Consider the following 16,918-nt stretch of genomic DNA (forward strand, 5'->3'; position numbering starts at 1 on the left):
CTCAGGTGTACATTAGATGCAATTTCATTTTACCATTAAAAAGTTTAAAGCCAAAACTACACAAGATTTATTGGGAAAATAAGCTTTAAGACTAATTTTAAAAGGGAAAGATACACATAACTATTTTAAATATGTCTAGGGGTCATCTGGGAAATGGGAGGTCTGATTTAAATGTGTGAAAAATATCAAATGTTTGACTTGAGGCAGTAGAAGAGAAGTGTTTATACTGCATCGTATAAGAAATCAGAATCACCTACCATTAGCTTGGATAGCTGCAGAAATATTTTCACTGAGGCACTTGTATACATTAAGCATATCTAAATAAATTCTTCCAAGCTGAATTACAAAGGGGTGTCCAACAGCTTTGCAGGCTCTCACATTTGTCTTCAAAATGCTACCAAGCTGCTTGACTGTTTCAGGATCTTTCAGTATATCCACATTCTTGGAGGAAAAAAAGCAAATTCCATTTATCATGTAAGAATTATCCACATAATGGCCAGGTGAGGTGGCTCACACCTATAATTCCAGCACTTTCGGAGGCTGAGTCAGGTGCATCACCCTGAGGTCGGGAGTTCAAGACCAGCCTGACCAACATGGAGAAACCCTCTCTCTACTAAAAATACAAAATCAGCCAGGCATGGTGGCACTTGTTTGTAATCCCAGCTACTCGGAAGGCTGAGGCAGGAGAATTGCTTGAGCCTGGGAGGCAGAGGCTGCAGCGAGCCGAGATCATGCCACTGCACTACAGCCTGGGCACCAAGAGTGAAACTCCGTCTCAAAAAAAAAAAAAAAAAAAAAAAAAAAAAAAAAAAAAAATCCACATAATTACTAAAACAAAAGCCATTACATTTCCCTTACCCTAAATCATATTTATAATCCCAAATAGTAAAAACGAACACAAAAGCCTTTTTGTCCATATCTACCTAAGAATGAAGTAAAATATTTTTTGAGACAGAGTCTCGTTTTTTCGCCCGGGCTGGAGTGTAGTGGCGTGATCTTGGCTCACTGCAAGCTCTGCCTCTTGGGTTCACGCCATTCTGTCTCAGCCTCCTGAGCACAGCTGGGACTTACAGGTGCCCGCTGCCACGCCCAGCTAATTTTTGTGCTTTTAGTAGAGACGGAGTTTCACTGTGTTAGCCAGGATGGTCTGGAGCTCCTGACCTTGTGATCTGCCTGACTCGGCCTCCCAAAGTGCTGGGATTACAGGCGTGAACCACTGCGCCCGGCCCAGATTTTCTGGTTTTTCTTTGAGATGGAGTCTTGCTCTGTCGACTAGGCTAGAGTACAGTGGCTCAATCTCGGTTCACTGCAACCTCTGCCTCTTGGGTTCAAGTGATTCTCCTGCCTCAGCCTCCTGAGTAGCTGGGATTACAGGTATGTGCCACCAAGCCCGGCTAATTTCTGTATTTTTAGTAGAGATGGGGTTTCGCCATGCTGGCTAGGCTGATCTCGAACTTCTGGCCTCAGGTGATCCGCCCGCCTCAGCCTCCCAAAGTGCTAGGATTACAGGCGTAAGCCACCACGCCTGGCCCAGATAATAAAATGTACAAAGCCACACATAAAAGCACTTACGGATCACACATACATGTTTAAAGGCTTGAATTCAATATATTTGTAAGGAACACAGTCTTCTTAAATCCCATGAAAACTTTAAGAAAAAGTAGAATACTTACTTTGGTTGCCTGCTGGATTATACTATCCCACACTTGATTAGGGAGTAACATGTACTTTTCTATCAAGTGTTCTTGTACTGTTTGATCTGTTTGTGCACCAATCATGTACCCCACAGCTTCATAAAACGTATGAACCTATTTTAAAAAGCAGACATTTTAACTTTTATGTTCTTATACACCCTAACAAGGAAAACCACACACAAGCAATTCACACACAAGCAATTCAAATATCTTGAAACTGATTTTGGCCCAGGTGCGGTGGATCACTCCTGTAATCCCAGTACTTTGAGAAGCTGAGGCAGGCCAATCACTTGAGGTCAGGAGTTGCAGACCAACCTGACCAACGTGGTGAAACACCATCTCTTCTACAAATACAAAGAAATTAGCCAGGCCTGGTGGCAAGTGCCTATAATTCCAGTTACTTGGGAGGCTTGAATTGCTTGAACCTGGGAGGCAGAGGTTGCAGTGAGCCGAGATTATACCACAGCACTCAACCTGGGTGACACAGGTAGACTCCATCTCAAAACAAAACAAACAAACAAACAAAACCCAAACCAGTCAGGCATGGTGGTGGCTCATGCCTGTAATCCCAATACTTTGGGAGGCCGAGGCGGGCGGATCACAAGGTCAGGAGTTTGAGACCAGCCTGACCAACATGGAGAAACCCCGTCTCTACTAAAAAGGCAAAAGTCAACTGGGCGTGGTGGCACACACCTGTTAATCCCAGCCACTGAAGAGAATCACTTAACCCCAGGAGGGTGCAGTGAGCAGAGATTGTGCCACTGCACTCCAGCCTGGACTCTATGATAGAGGGAGACTCCATCACACACACACACACACACACACACACTCCCCCCAACACACACACACACCCACACCCCCACCCACCCCAAAAACAAAAACAAGAATCTGTCTCACTATGAAAATTTAATCAGGCCGGGCATCGTGGCTCACACATATAAAATAATTTTGGGAGGCCGAGGCTAGCGTATCGCTTGAAGCTAGGAGTTCAAGACAAGCCTGGGCAACTTGGCAAAACCCCATCTCTACCAAGGGGGGAGAAAAAGGCTAGCTGGGTGTGAAGGCGGTGCATGCCTGTAGTCCCAGCTACCCACGAGGCTGAGGTGGGAGGATCACCTGAGCCTGGGAGTTCAAGGCTGCAGTGAGTCGTAATCGTGCCATTGCACTTGAGCCTGGGCAACAGAGTAATACCCTGTTCTCAAAGAAAAAAAAAGTTTAATCAGAAACACTTCTATTGGATCCAACAGTTGCCTTCCTATTTCCACTGATACATACAGATTGATACAGGTGTTACTTTCTAAAAATAACATATGCTCAGTGCTTAACATACCTGTTGAGGCTGAAGATCACAAATAATAGTGTTAATGTTGTTCAAAATTTCATCAATAAATGGCATCACTTCTCCAACCTGAACCTGAACGAAATGCCTGCGGCATTTTTGGGCTATTTTAATGAAAGTATCACAAGCCATGTCCTGGACTCCATCATGGGTCTCTAACGAGACAAAAACATTCATTTATTTTGTTCAATAAAAATAAAAACAAAATATAGTAAAGAAAGAGATTTACCATGCATGAATTCGAACAGCTTGTTAACTACAGTCTTCAAAAATTTCCAGTGAGCTCTCAAAAATCGTGGATATTGACCTACTATGTACATGATATTTGATGCAATAATAGCTTTATTATCTTTGCCTCTTTTCTGTTCACATAATCCTAATAGATCCTGTAAATAAGACAGATTTATATCATTTATTGTAACAACATAATACTTATTTAGCAATTCTAACTCATACCTATCCCTTGCATACCTTTATAACAGTAACAAGAAATCGTTTTTCATCCTCTTCATGCATTGCTCCACTAATGGAGCCTATTGCCCAACACAATGTATTCAAATTTTTCCATGACCATTCTGTACCATTCACTTGATTGTGAAGCTTCTCTGTCATTATTCTTTCTGTATCTACATAATCCAGATGAGTAAGATAAACTACAAAAAAAAAAAATTGTTTCAAATGCAAATAATGAGCAAAGAGTTTTACCAATGAATAACAACATGTTTAGAAAATATTTAGAAACTACAGTACATTTTCTAAAATATATTTCCACCCCAGAATAAATTTATAAAGGTAAAGATTAACAGTATTTATTAACTTACCTAATGTTTCCCTCATATTCTTATACAAATTTATAGAATCTGTATCCTTCATGAATTCTCTCACAACTTCTCCTTGATCATTCTCTACAACCAATACTTCCTCTGGTTTAGCCATTCGACTAACCATTAATAAACGGACCTATATTCAACAATAAATCAATCAAGAAAAAATCATTAGATCACTGAAATCATTAGTGTAGAAGTTTAGTTAAAAACAAAACCAAAAAAACCCACAGGCCAGCCATGTGTAGGGATTCATGCCTATAATTCTAACTATTCCGGAGGCAGTTCTTTCTAGACCTGTTGTGGCCAGGAATTTGAGAGGAGCCTGAGCAACACAGTGACACCCAATCTTTAAAACAATAAAAATACTGGGGCTTAAAGCACAACAGAAAAAACTATGTAAATATAAATAAAGTAAAACTAAGAAATTTAAAATTAGCTGGGGATGGTGGTGCGTGCCTGCAACCAGTTACTTGGGATGCTGATGCAAGAGAATTGCTTCAGCCTAGGATTTCAAGATTGTAGTGAGCTATGACCATGCCACTGCACTCCAACCTGAGCCACAGAGCAAGACCCTGTCTCCAAAAGAAGAAAAATTTTTCACTGTAATTCTACAAAAATGGCTTTACAATTATTTGTGTTTTAATGTGATTTTTTTTTAAGCCAACTTTTGTTACTGGAGTTTCCTGTGTCTCATTTCTAGACTCTGGTTCAGTAGATTGGCAGGTGGCCAATGAATTTTGCCTAACAAAATCACAAGCGACGTTGATACTGAGAGAAGGATCACACTCTTGAGAACCAAGGTTCTAGACTCAATTCCTTTCATGTTCTAGTTTTCCACACTCATGGAGAAGTTGTTGGGCTCTCTTTTCGTAGCTAATTTATTTAGATAGATTAGAAGTATTTGCATTCAGACCTCAAAACCACAGCAACAGGAAGAACACTCAACCAACCACTCTGTTACCTTGAATAACATGGGCAAATATAGCTGTCTCCTGGGAGGAACATCAAAATGTTGACTTCCAGATAGCAACGGAGAGGCAGATGTAGAGAATGGACTCTCTCTATAGAGTTCAGCAGCCAAATGATTCCAGTATTCAAGACAAATTTTAAAGATTTCAGTTTCTTCTACTTCAGATACCAACAACATATAATGAAGTGCCTACAGAGAAGACCAAAACTATTAAAATAATTCTTAAACATTACCAACTTCAAATTGCTTTTCCCTTGTTACACCTTAAGGGAAAATAAAAATTCATGTTTTATTCATCACAACTCAGATTTCAATACTTATCAAACAGACAGTAAACTCTGGAGTAACTCTGCTTCTTCTGACATGCCCTAAAGCACTTCAAAAATCTCTCACATAGTTGTTGATCAATACGTATTTTTATCATGTCTCCTAATGGAATGACATTTATTTAAAAGGCTTTGAGTGCCAATAGGCAAGTGGTATCAACAACACAAATGTACCATTACAGAGGAGAGAACAAACAAAATACGGAATATTCATACAATGAAAAAATTACTCAGCCATGATAAAAAGTGAGGTATTGATACAGGTTACAACATGGAAGAACATTGAAAACACAATGCCAAATAAAAGAAACCAGACACAAAAAGGTCACATGTATGATTCCCTTTATATGGTATAATCAGAATAGATACATCTACAGAGACAGAAACCAAAATAATGGTTGCCAGAAGTTGGGGAGAGAACAAAGGAGAAAGTGACTGTTTTATAGGTAAAGGGTCATCTTCGAGTGATGAAAATGTTTTGGATCTAGGTATTAATGGTGGTATAACATTGTATATATACTAATACACCACTGAAGAGTGTGTGTGTGTGTGTATATTTATGTTATACATATATATGTATGTATTTTCTTCCTTCAGACAGAATCTTGCTCTGTCACCCAGGCTGGAGTGCAGTACTGTGATCTTGGCTCACTGCAACCTCAGTCTGTTGGGCTCAAGCAATTCTTGTGCCTCAGCCTCCTGAGTAGCTGAGATTACAGGCACCTGACACCACGCCCAGCTAATTTTTTTGTATTTTTAATAGAGATGGAGTTTCACCATGTAGGCCAGGATGGTCTCGAACTCCTGCCTCAAGTGATCCACCTGCCTCTGCCTCCCAAAGTGCTGGGATTACATGCTGAATTGTGTATCTTTAAATGAACAAATGTATGTTATTTGAATTAAAAGTGAAATTTTAAAATAAGGTCTTTGGAATTTTAACCTTAGAAATGATATAATAATTAGTAATTTAATTCTGATTATAAATGTTTAGTCCTAGGCTTTATGGAGAACATAAAATCAGAAAACTGGGCTTATGACTGTAATTCGGAATTAAGAATATATATCATGCACAGGTCAAGTATTAAGTAATAAGAAATCTCAAAAGGTACATACATTTTAGAAAAAAGGCACTTTTAAGAGTTATTAGTTAAAGGTAGAGCAGAATTTTAGGAGCAAAGGCTCCACACAGCTTACCTCCATAAGAGTTTCCCTGAGATTTAATCTTTTTTCTATAAGTTGATCATGTTCCTTAAGAAAGGTGCAGAGAAACAAACTGAGATTTTGAATGAAGTTCTGTTCATCATCTTTTCCATTTGAGTATGCAAGTCGAATATTGGTATTTAAAGGAAGCATCTGCAAATTTAAAAAGGGATGATCAGTTTGCATTTCATAAAACAACAAAAGACATTTATATTTTATTATTATTTTTTTTGAGACAAGGTCTCACTCTGTCCAGGCTAGAGTGCAGTAGTATGATCACAGCATATTGCAGCCTCCACCTCCTAGGCTCAATCAGTCTCAGCGCCTCCCAAATAGCTGGAAACACAGGCTTGTGCCATCACACCCAGCTAATTTTTAAACAAGTTTTTGTAGAGACCGTATCTTATTATATTGTCCAGGCTGGTCTTGAACTCCTGGCTCAAGCAATCCTCCCAACTTAGCCTCCCAAAGTGCTGGGATTAAAAGTGTAAGCTACTGCACCCAGCCAACACTATTATTTTTAAGCCCTAAGATCCCAACACCCTTTTGCTAATATTAAACCACATATAGAACTCCTAGGTCCGGTATACCTATTCTTATATCTCTAAGACCTAGATTTTGACTCTTCTCAAATAAATTACATTGCAACTAGTAAGGCCGCTATCACAGCCTTTACATTTTTTCTAGTATTGAACTTAATCCCTTTCTCACTGACACTGAAAATGTAAAAATAATGAATTAATTCATTCAGATCACAAACACACAGAGTAATCTATCTTTCCTTGTTTTCTAAGAGACAGGGACTTGTCCTGTCATCCAGGCTGGAGTGCAGTAGTGTGACCATAGCTCATTTTAACTTTGAACTCATGGGCTCAAGCGATCCTATTGCCTCAGCCTCCAGAGTAGTTGGAACTACAGGTATGCAACACCACAGCTAGCTATTTTTAAAATCTTTTGTAGAGATGGTCTGGTTATGTTGTCCAGGTTGGTCTCGAACTCCTGGCATCAACTGGTCCTCTCATAGTTCTGGGATTACAGTGTTAATCACTACACCTGGCCATGAACACAGTATTATAAATAACTTTCTAGATCATTTAATAGATAACCAATCAAACTAGGGCTGAAAAGAATTCCTTCAGACACAATGTTAGGAACAACTCCCAGGTTTCCCATTGTCTGGTCAGATATCTCCCAAAAGACCAAGCTCCAAAACTGTGCAAAAATAAATTACCACAACACACCCCAAATCCAAGTTTTAAGAAATTTTTGGAAACATCCAAATTTGTAGCTTACTACAAATTTTATGTAATAAATATAAGATAAGATTATGGCTGATCTATGATATGTTGCTCTAAAATAACTCATTTGGAATTCAGTATTTTCTAAGGCACTAAAATTATCCAGTCAATTTTCAAGATAGTATTGTATTACCTGCTTTAGTTGCATCATTGTCAGAGTAAATAGCGTTACAAATTGTTCTTCATATTGGCTTACACTCACACCAGCAATCTCAGTGAGGCACTTCAGAGAGACATTTCGAAACATTGGAACATTCAGGAACTATTTAAAAGGGGGGAGGGAACCATAAAATTAATTGGCCTGACACACACTTTACTTAAAATTCACAATTAAAAGGAAAAAGCTTTAACAATTAAATATAGGCGTAGATGTCAAAAACAGCCAAGTGAATGAACATATTTTATCTTGCAGATATACTGAGAGGAAATTTTATTGCCTACCCAATATACAGTAAATGCTTTAGGAGCAAACTACTTTTTTTTTTTTTTGAGACAGAGTCTTGCTCTGTTGCCCAGGCTGGAATGCAGGGGCTTGATCTCGGCTCACTGCAATCTCCACCTCCCGGGTTCAAGTGATTCTCCTGCTTCAGCCTCCCGAGTAGCCGGGACTACAGGCGCATGCCACCATACCTGGCTAATTTTTGTATTTTTAATAGAGATAGGGTTTCGTCATGTTGGGCCAGGCTGGTCTCGATCTCCTGACCTCGTGATCTACTCACCTCGGCCTCCCAAAGTGCTGGGATTACAGGCATGAGCCACTCACGCCTGGCCTAAACTGTTTTCTTTTGATGTGTCCTTAGACATCTAAAATAACAAGGCTCCGTAACAACTTTCCTAGAATCTGTGATATGACTTTTAGGAATGTTGTACTTTCTGTGTAATTACACAGGACCTAAAATTTGTGATTGCTTAGGATTTGGGGAAATGGTCAATATATCTAAAAGTAATAAGAATATGGGAAAATCGGCTTACATATTCTATTGTTGAGAAGATAAACAGCTATCGTCTGGGGCTGGGAATTCAGGGGGCATTAAAACCTTAATAATCTGTTAATTAAACATTAAAATATTTAAAGAAAGTAAATGTTTCAACAATTGCATAATATCTTATGTCTGAGAATGCTCTCTATAGGACTGTTGACAATAGAAAGGTTTTTACATAACTTAAGCAATAAACTCATCGTTCAAATACCATAAATCCATATTATGTTACCAAACTCTACGAAGTTGAAGAGGTTAAGTTATAATGTTCCAATTAGATACTTAATTTATTCATTACATCAGTCAAGAAAACAACTGAAAATATAATATAATACAACCGTTAACAGTGATTATCTCTGGATAAACCACTGTAGAACTTTATTTATTATATATGTGTATATATACACTTTTTTTTTTTTTTTTTGAGACGGAGTCTCGCTCTGTCACCTCACTGCCAGCTCTGCCTCCCGGGTTCACGTTCTCCTGCCTCGTCCTCCCAAGTATCTGGGAATATAGGCGCCCGCCACCACGCCCGTCTAATGTTTTATTTTATTTATTTATTTATTTTTTTTTTTTGAGACGGAGTCTCGCTCTGTCGCCCAGACTGGAGTGCGGTGGCCGGATCTCAGCTCACTGCAAGCTCCGCCTCCTGGGTTTATGCCATTCTCCTGCCTCAGCCTCCCGAGTTGGGACTACAGGCGCCCGCCACCTCGCCCGGCTAGTTTTTTTGTATTTTTTAGTAGAGACGGGGTTTCACTGGGTTAGCCAGGATGGTCTCGATCTCCTGACCTCGTGATCCGCCCGTCTCGGCCTCCCAAAGTGCTGGGATTACAGGCTTGAGCCACCGCGCCCGGCCTGTATTTTTTTTTTTTTTTTTTTTAGTAGAGACGGGATTTCACCGTGTTAGCCAGGATGGTCTCGATCTCCTGACCTCGTGATCCACCCGTCTCGGCCTCCCAAAATGCTGGAATTACAGATGTGAGTCACCACGCCCGACTATTTATTTATTTTGAGACAGGGTCTTGCTCTGTTGCCCAGGCTTGAGTGCAATGGCATGATCTTGGCTCACTGCACCTTCTGCCTCCTGGGTTTGAGATTCTCCTGCCACAGCCTCCCAAGTAGGTTGGGCCAATGTTTGGGACTACAGGCATGCACCACACCACGCCTGGCTAAGTTTTGTATTTTCAGTAGAGACGGGGGTTCACCATGTTGCCCAGGCTAAACCATAGTAGAACTTAAAGAACATGGTATAATTTTAAATTATCAGTTAAAAGATGAACTTTTCATTTTTCAGAAATAGCACTTGACTTACCTCACTGTAACTTACATACTCAACTAAAACATGGCAATATAATCGAATACACTGTTCAAAATGAATTCATAAAATTACATGGTATAACTGGCAGAATCAGACTTGAGACTCACTTTAAATAATTTAGTAGGTGTAAACATGGGAAATTTCTTCTGAGCAGTTTCCTCATGTTAGAAACAAGGTTGAAAATGGTTTAGAATGCAGAGATGAGAGCTTTACATGTGAAAAGAACATATGCAGCTATACAGTGACAAATAACTGAAATGTATTCACTGTACCTTATAAATTAATGTGCTGATTAACTTGGTCTCAAAAATATATCCCAGGGGAATCCAGTTCAGAAATCTGAGCAACGTTTCCAAGGTTGCATGTACAAGTGGAGCATTTTGAGAATTTTCCTAAAATAAAACACACTTGTAAATAATTGCTTTCCTATTATTATTTTTAAACATGAAATTTAAAGCACTTACCATTACAAACTGACACAGTTGAAATATCTGTGAGAATTCATTGCACATGCTAAAAAAAAAACAAAACCCACAAAAATATCAGATTTAGAAGACACAGAAATAAATATCAGTTATTTATAATAATAAAAATGATTTAAGTCCAGTACAGTGGCTCAGGTCTGTAATCGCAGAACTTTGGGATGCCATGGTGGAAGGATTGCTTGAGCTCAATCAAGAGTTTGAGACCAGCCTGGGCAACCCAAGGGGAAAAAAAGACCAAAACTTCAGCAATCTGGTAATTAAAGATGTGACTATGTTCGATTTATATGCTCTCCCTCAGCAAAATTGTATCGTTTATTTAAACACATTTAAAATACCAATAACTTCATTAAAAGTTACCCAGGTATTAAATCTACATTCACTCTAGTGATTTAATGTAGATTAAATGGTGACTGTAGATTTAATGGTGATAGATACAATTAAGCTAGTATCTTTAATTAAGATACTGAAAACTCTCCAAAATAAGACAAATGGCATTACATACAGCGGAAATCCTAAATGAGCTTATACACCAAACTGGGAGAAAAATTTTCCCGTGTTCCTAATGACTACAACAAATATGTAAAACTTAATGGAAGTGTACCTATAGTTTATACTGGTTGCTTACTATTAGAGGCAAGTCTAGTTTTTTGTTTTATTTTGTTTTAAAAAGAACACTATTGATAATAATTGGGGAAATGACAAGAAGCAGAGATAATAACTGATTTGAGGCCAGGCGCTGTGGCACCCACCTGCAGTTGCAGCTATTTGGGAGACTGAGGCAAGAAAATCACCTCAACCCAGGAGGCGGGGTTTGCGGTGAGCCAAGATTGCACCGCTGCACTACACCCCAGGCAACAGAGCAAGATTTGTCTCAAAACAAAATAAAATAACTAATATGTATGTTTGGGCACAAATGATTTGCTTAGAACCTATTAACTAGTTACCATACAAAACAATTCCTAAAGTGTACCTTGAACAATTCACTTTTCAACCTCCAGAGGCAAATTATTAGGCCCTGTCTAGGACTATTTCTTAATTTGTAGTTGAAAACCACTACAAGCAATTTAACGTATTACTGATCACAGTTCCTTAAAATATCTACAATTTACGTCCAAATTGCTTGAAATTGTTTGAGAAATTACTTTAAACTTCTAAAACATAATTATTACTTGCCTGTCTTTTAAATGCTTAGATTTGACTTGGGTTATCTGTCCACTAGAGAAATCAAATACTTCTTCGCTCAGGAGTTTAAGAATCACCATATTATTTTGACAGAGACTTTCGCTGGTCCTACTTGCTCCAACAATATCACTGATAAAAGTTGGCCAATGTTTGGGCCATTCTTGTTTCAGTATCTAAAATAAGACACGAAACGTTAACAGCACTTCATTTCTCAAAGGCAAATAAAACAACCTTCAAAGAAACTATGTAATGGATAAAAGCAGGAGTAAGGATAAACCACTTTTCATTTTCTCCTCCTTTATTAAAGGAAGGCATGTGCCACCCCCTTCCCCACACTAGGTAGAAAACAAAACACAGATAAAGTCTTTTATCTTAATCACCCCAGGACCCTTTTCGATTATCCTAATGAAAGCTCCAATCTGTCTAATGGGTCTGTCTCTGTATTAATATCTGCCTGAGAGATATGTAGAAATTATTCTAGGAGGCCGGCTGCGGTTGCTCACGCCTGTAACCCCAGCACTTTGTGGGGAGCCAAGGTGGGCAGATCACTTGAGGCCAGGAGTTTGAGAACAGCCTGGTCAGGCAGGGCGTGGTGGCTCATGTCTGTAATCCCAGCACTTTGGGAGGCTGAGGTGGGACGATCACGAGGTCAGGAGTTCGAGACCAGCCTGGCCAACATGGTGAAACCCTGTCTCTACTAAAAATACAAAAATTAGTGAGGCATGGTGACGGGTGCCTGTAATCCCAGCTACTCAGGAGACTGAGGCAGGAGAATCTCTTGAACCTGGAGGCGGAGGTTGCAGTGAGCCAAGATCAGGCCACTGCACTCCAGCCTGGGCAACAGGGCGAGATTCCGTCTCAAAAAAAAAAAAAAAAAAAAAGAAAGAACAGAACAGCCTGGCCAGCATGGTGAAACCCTGACTCTACTAAAAGTACAAAAATTAGCCGGGGGTGGTGGCACAGGTCTGTAGTCTCAGCTACTCAGGAGGCCAAGGCAGAAGAATTGTTTGAAACTGGGAGGCGGAGGTTGCAGGGAACCAAGATGGCGCCACTGCACTCTAGCATGGGTGACAGAGCGACACTCCGTTTCAAAAAAGGAAAAAATAAATTATCCTAGGAGATTCAAGGATCTAACTAACGACTGCTGGTAAAAAGTGACAGGTTAAGAGAGTTTATTATTGGATGAAATTTGAGCCTTGAAATGTAGTAGGGTTTGGATATATGAATTTAGAAGAAAGGAGGCACTGCAATCCAGGCCTGAAAAAACTTTTAACCAAAAGCCTCATCAACTGCATTATATTTGTATGCAAGTCTGGACTCTTTATATTACATACAAGGGATTTCCCAGATTATAAAAATACATGTTAACCTTCTTTATATTCTCTCCTCCCTCTCCCCAATCAGAGACAGGCTGACAGAAAGCTCTAAAGTATAATAAAAGCTGGAGTTAATTACTGAATACACTAAAATTTTTGGAAACTTGGATGTTTCTAAATCTTATTTAAATAGAAATTAGTTTTTTCCTCCCACACATACCAGAGTTCTCTATATTACTACAGAAAACAGATAAATACAAAAATTATAAATGTAGTCTACATAGATAGTTTAAGGACTAAGCATGGAAATCAATTAGAAGGACGAGGAAATCAAAGGACTGAGAGAGATAACGTGCAAAGGAACATGCACAGGCATATCAGAAAATTAAAAAACAATCCGACTGGGTGCTGGCTCACACCTATAATCCCAGCACTTTGGGAGGTCGAGGTGGGTGGTTCACCTGAGGTCAAGAGTTTGAGATCAGCCTGGACAACATGGTGAAACCCTGTCTCTACTAAAAATACAAAAAATTAGCCAAACATGGCGGCAGACACCTGTAATTCCAGCCATTCAGGAGGCGGAGACAGCAGTGAGCTGAGATAGTGCCACTGCACTCCAGCCTGGGCAACAGAGTGAGACAGTCTCCAAAAAAAATTAATAAATAAATAAATAAGAATTCAACATAAAGTCCAGTCCACATCGCAGCCACATAAATGATGGCTTTAATGTTATTTGATGATTCCTGCCACAGCAAAATTTAACATTCAAGTACTAGACAGTAGGTCATCTAATACTGTAAGAATACTATAACTACTTCTGCAAATATTAGTATACTTTATTTCCTAAGTAGGTCAAACATTTTGTTCAAATAGTAAGCATAATTCTTCTGAGGAAAACAGTTAAGTTAAAGCTTACCTGAACAAGGATCATATTTAATTTTCCGATATACACCTTTTCTTTCTAAGAAAAAATAAAAGATTCAGTGAGAGCCTGAGGTAAGTATAATAAATAAGAATATAACCATAGACAATCCTCCTAAGAAACAAATGATTACAGTCTACTGCAAATGACTGACTGTGCGTATGTGTGACTATGTGTCTTGACAGAATTAGGTTGTAGTCAAAGACTCAATATCTTAATGATTTTATGCTCTCCCAATAATCTCCAAAATAAACTCTTACCTCTACACAAGTTGGGTCAGATGACGTCTTGATAATGAGGCCAACAACGTATTTTTTTATTCCTATTAAAAAAATTGCACATAGTAAGAAAATTGTTGAGCTCTTTTGTAGCATGCAAATAAATTTTGAGAACTAATTAATGTGGGAATGGAGGGACTAAGTAAAATCAATTAATATACTCTAATCCCATCACCAGTATTGGCATTAAAAAAAAATTCTGGCCAGGTGTAGTGGCTCATGCTTGTAATCCCAGCAATTCTTCGGGAGGCTGAGGTGGGTGAATCACTTGAGGTCAGGAGTTTAGGGCCAGCCTGACCAACATGGTGAAACCCTGTCTCTACTAAAAATACAAAAATTAACTGGGCGTGGTGGCGGGCACCTGTATAACCCCAGCTACTCAGGAGGCTGAGGCAGGAGAATCGCTTGAATCTAGGAGGCAGAGGTTGCAATGAGCAGAGATCACGTCATTGCACTCCAACCTGGGCAACAGAGTGAGACTCGTAGAAAAAAAAAAAAAAATCCAATGAATTTAATGTGCTATTCATACTTTTAAAGATGGGATCTGGCATTGTTGCCCAGGTTGGTTTTAAACTCGAAGGCTCAAGTGATCCTCCTGCCTGGGCCTCCCTCTGTGCTGAAATTTACAGGAGCAAGCCAACACGCCCAGCCTGTAACAAACTGCTATTTCAGTTTCTCTCATCATCATTTGGTTTCACGTGTCTTTTTTTCGAGATGGAGTCCTGCTATGTCACCCACGCTGGAGTGCAGCAGCACAATCTTGGCTCACTGCAACCTCCGCCTCCCAGGTTCAAGTGATTCTCCTGCCTCAGGCTCCCGAGTACAGGCATCCGCCACCATGCCTGACTAATTTTTGTATTCTTAATAAGAGACAGGGTTTCACCATGTTGGCCAAGCTGATCTTGAACTCCTGACCTCAAGTGATTCGCTCTCCTCAGCCTCCCAAATTGCTGGGATTACAGGCGTGAGCTATTGCACCCGGCCCTTTCTTTCTGTTTTTTGGAGACAGTCTTGCTCTGTTGCCCAGGCTGGATTACAGAGGCGCGTTCCTGGCTCACTGCAACCTCCGCCTCTACCTCCTAGGTTCAAGCGATTGTCCTGTCTCAGCATCCTGAGCAGCTGGGATTATAGGCATGCATCACCACACCCAGCTACCTTTTTTTTTTTTTTTAGACCGTCTCACTCTGTCGCCCAGGCTGGAGTGCAGTGGCGAGATCTTGGCTCACTGAAAGCTCTGCCTCCCGGGTTCACGCCACTCTCCTGCCTCAGCCTCCGGAGTAGCTGGGACTACAGGTGCCTGCCATCACGCCTGGCTAATTTTTTGTATTTTTAGTAGAGATGGGGTTTCACCGTGTTAGCCAGGATGGTCTCGATCTCCTGACCTCGTGATCCCCTGCCTCGGCCTCCCGAAGTGCTGGGATTACAGGCGTGAGCCACCGTGCCTGGTACACCCAGCTACTTTTTGTATTTTTGTAGAGACATGTTTTCACCATGTTGGCCAGGCTGATCTGGAACTCCTGACCTCAAGTATCTGCCTGCTTCAGCCTCCCAGACTGCTGGGATTACAGGTATGAGCCACCACGCCTGGCCCAAACTTCTAACCCATAAAAATTTATCGATGGCTTGGGCACAGTGGCTTACTCTTATAATCCTAGCACTTTGGGAGGATGAAGTGGGTGGATCGCTTGAGGCCTAGAGGTGGAGGCTATAGCGAGCTGAGATCGTGCCACTGCACTCCAGCCTGGGCAACAGAGCGAGCTCTTGTCTCAAAAATCAATGTAAGTGTTATTATTTTCCACTACACATTAATTGCAACATTAAGCTTATATTAGAAATACAACATTAACTTCACACAATTTTTTTTAAAAAAGAGGGAAGTTTAGGAAAAAGTTTTCATTTCAAATGCTCTTATGGATCTCTCCATAGTAAAACCTACTCTTTAAACAGTTAAGACCTGATACTCATACTCATATCCTTGATTTTAATTTGCATCATGTAGAATTTGCTGAGCATCTACTATAGGTTCCATTCTCCAAAATCACAGGGTTCAAGAGTGTTTCAGAATATTAAATTCTTAGAACATTTTTAAAGGAAAAGTAGTGTGGTACACCTATATTGAAACACTAAAAGGATATGAAATAGCAACCCTAATTGAACAAATTACTATTTCCTGCTATGTAAAATTAACAATTATAAATACTCCCACATCTGTTCAATTTAGGCTTTGTCACCAAATCAGTTAAACTATGAAGATTTTTTGTTTTCATAAGCTTTCAGATTTTTGGAAAAGGAGTTTAAGGTTGTAGAGCTGTATGTTCCAAGTCTCATCTAATATATATATAGAACTGAGTGAAATTTTTGTTGAGAAGGAAAATACAAAATTTAGTCATTAGAATTAGCTGGAAACAGACAACTTGAAGGCAGCAAAATGCTTGTGAGACTGCATAACTATGAGTTAATGTATTAAATTCACTTTCAAACTATGGTTCTTCACTGGCACTTAATTATATAATTTTTATTAACTATGACAAAACTAGCCATTTCCCACAATACCCCAAATAAAAAAATTCTGTTAAAAGTAATTATGGAAAGATTTTCCTAATTATTACTAACACAGTAAAGCAACATAATACATGTAACACAAATCTAATGCTGTCAAGTGTCAATAGGCACAGTAACATTTATGCTACAAATACATAAAATGAATAGGGAAATGGAAAATACATTTTTTACATTTTGTTTTAGAGACAGGGCCTTGCTCTGTTGCCCACACTAGAATGCAG

At 39.5% G+C, this 16,918-nt stretch overlaps 1 protein-coding gene across 4 annotated transcripts in view; it reads right to left on the reverse strand.

Moving 5' to 3' along the window:
• XPO1 (exportin 1) overlaps positions 1–16,918 on the reverse strand; it is a 60,321-nt gene that overhangs the window by 10,934 nt on the left and 32,469 nt on the right. For 3 of the 4 annotated variants that reach the window (XM_007970499.3, XM_073023029.1, XM_038007007.2), the window contains 14 exons: positions 14,118–14,179; positions 13,852–13,896; positions 11,611–11,792; positions 10,417–10,465; positions 10,225–10,344; positions 7,788–7,916; positions 6,351–6,509; positions 4,822–5,019; positions 3,855–3,993; positions 3,505–3,686; positions 3,263–3,419; positions 3,025–3,188; positions 1,674–1,808; positions 258–441 (listed from right to left, as the gene is read on the reverse strand). In XM_007970499.3, coding sequence (XP_007968690.1) covers positions 258–441; positions 1,674–1,808; positions 3,025–3,188; positions 3,263–3,419; positions 3,505–3,686; positions 3,855–3,993; positions 4,822–5,019; positions 6,351–6,509; positions 7,788–7,916; positions 10,225–10,344; positions 10,417–10,465; positions 11,611–11,792; positions 13,852–13,896; positions 14,118–14,179 — 1,905 coding nt within the window. The remainder of the gene's footprint in view (positions 1–257; positions 442–1,673; positions 1,809–3,024; positions 3,189–3,262; positions 3,420–3,504; positions 3,687–3,854; positions 3,994–4,821; positions 5,020–6,350; positions 6,510–7,787; positions 7,917–10,224; positions 10,345–10,416; positions 10,466–11,610; positions 11,793–13,851; positions 13,897–14,117; positions 14,180–16,918) is intronic. The other variant, XM_038007006.2, reaches the window with a different exon arrangement.

The sequence above is a fragment of the Chlorocebus sabaeus genome, chromosome 14 (genome assembly GCF_047675955.1).
Source record: "Chlorocebus sabaeus isolate Y175 chromosome 14, mChlSab1.0.hap1, whole genome shotgun sequence".
Lineage (NCBI taxonomy): Eukaryota > Metazoa > Chordata > Mammalia > Primates > Cercopithecidae > Chlorocebus > Chlorocebus sabaeus.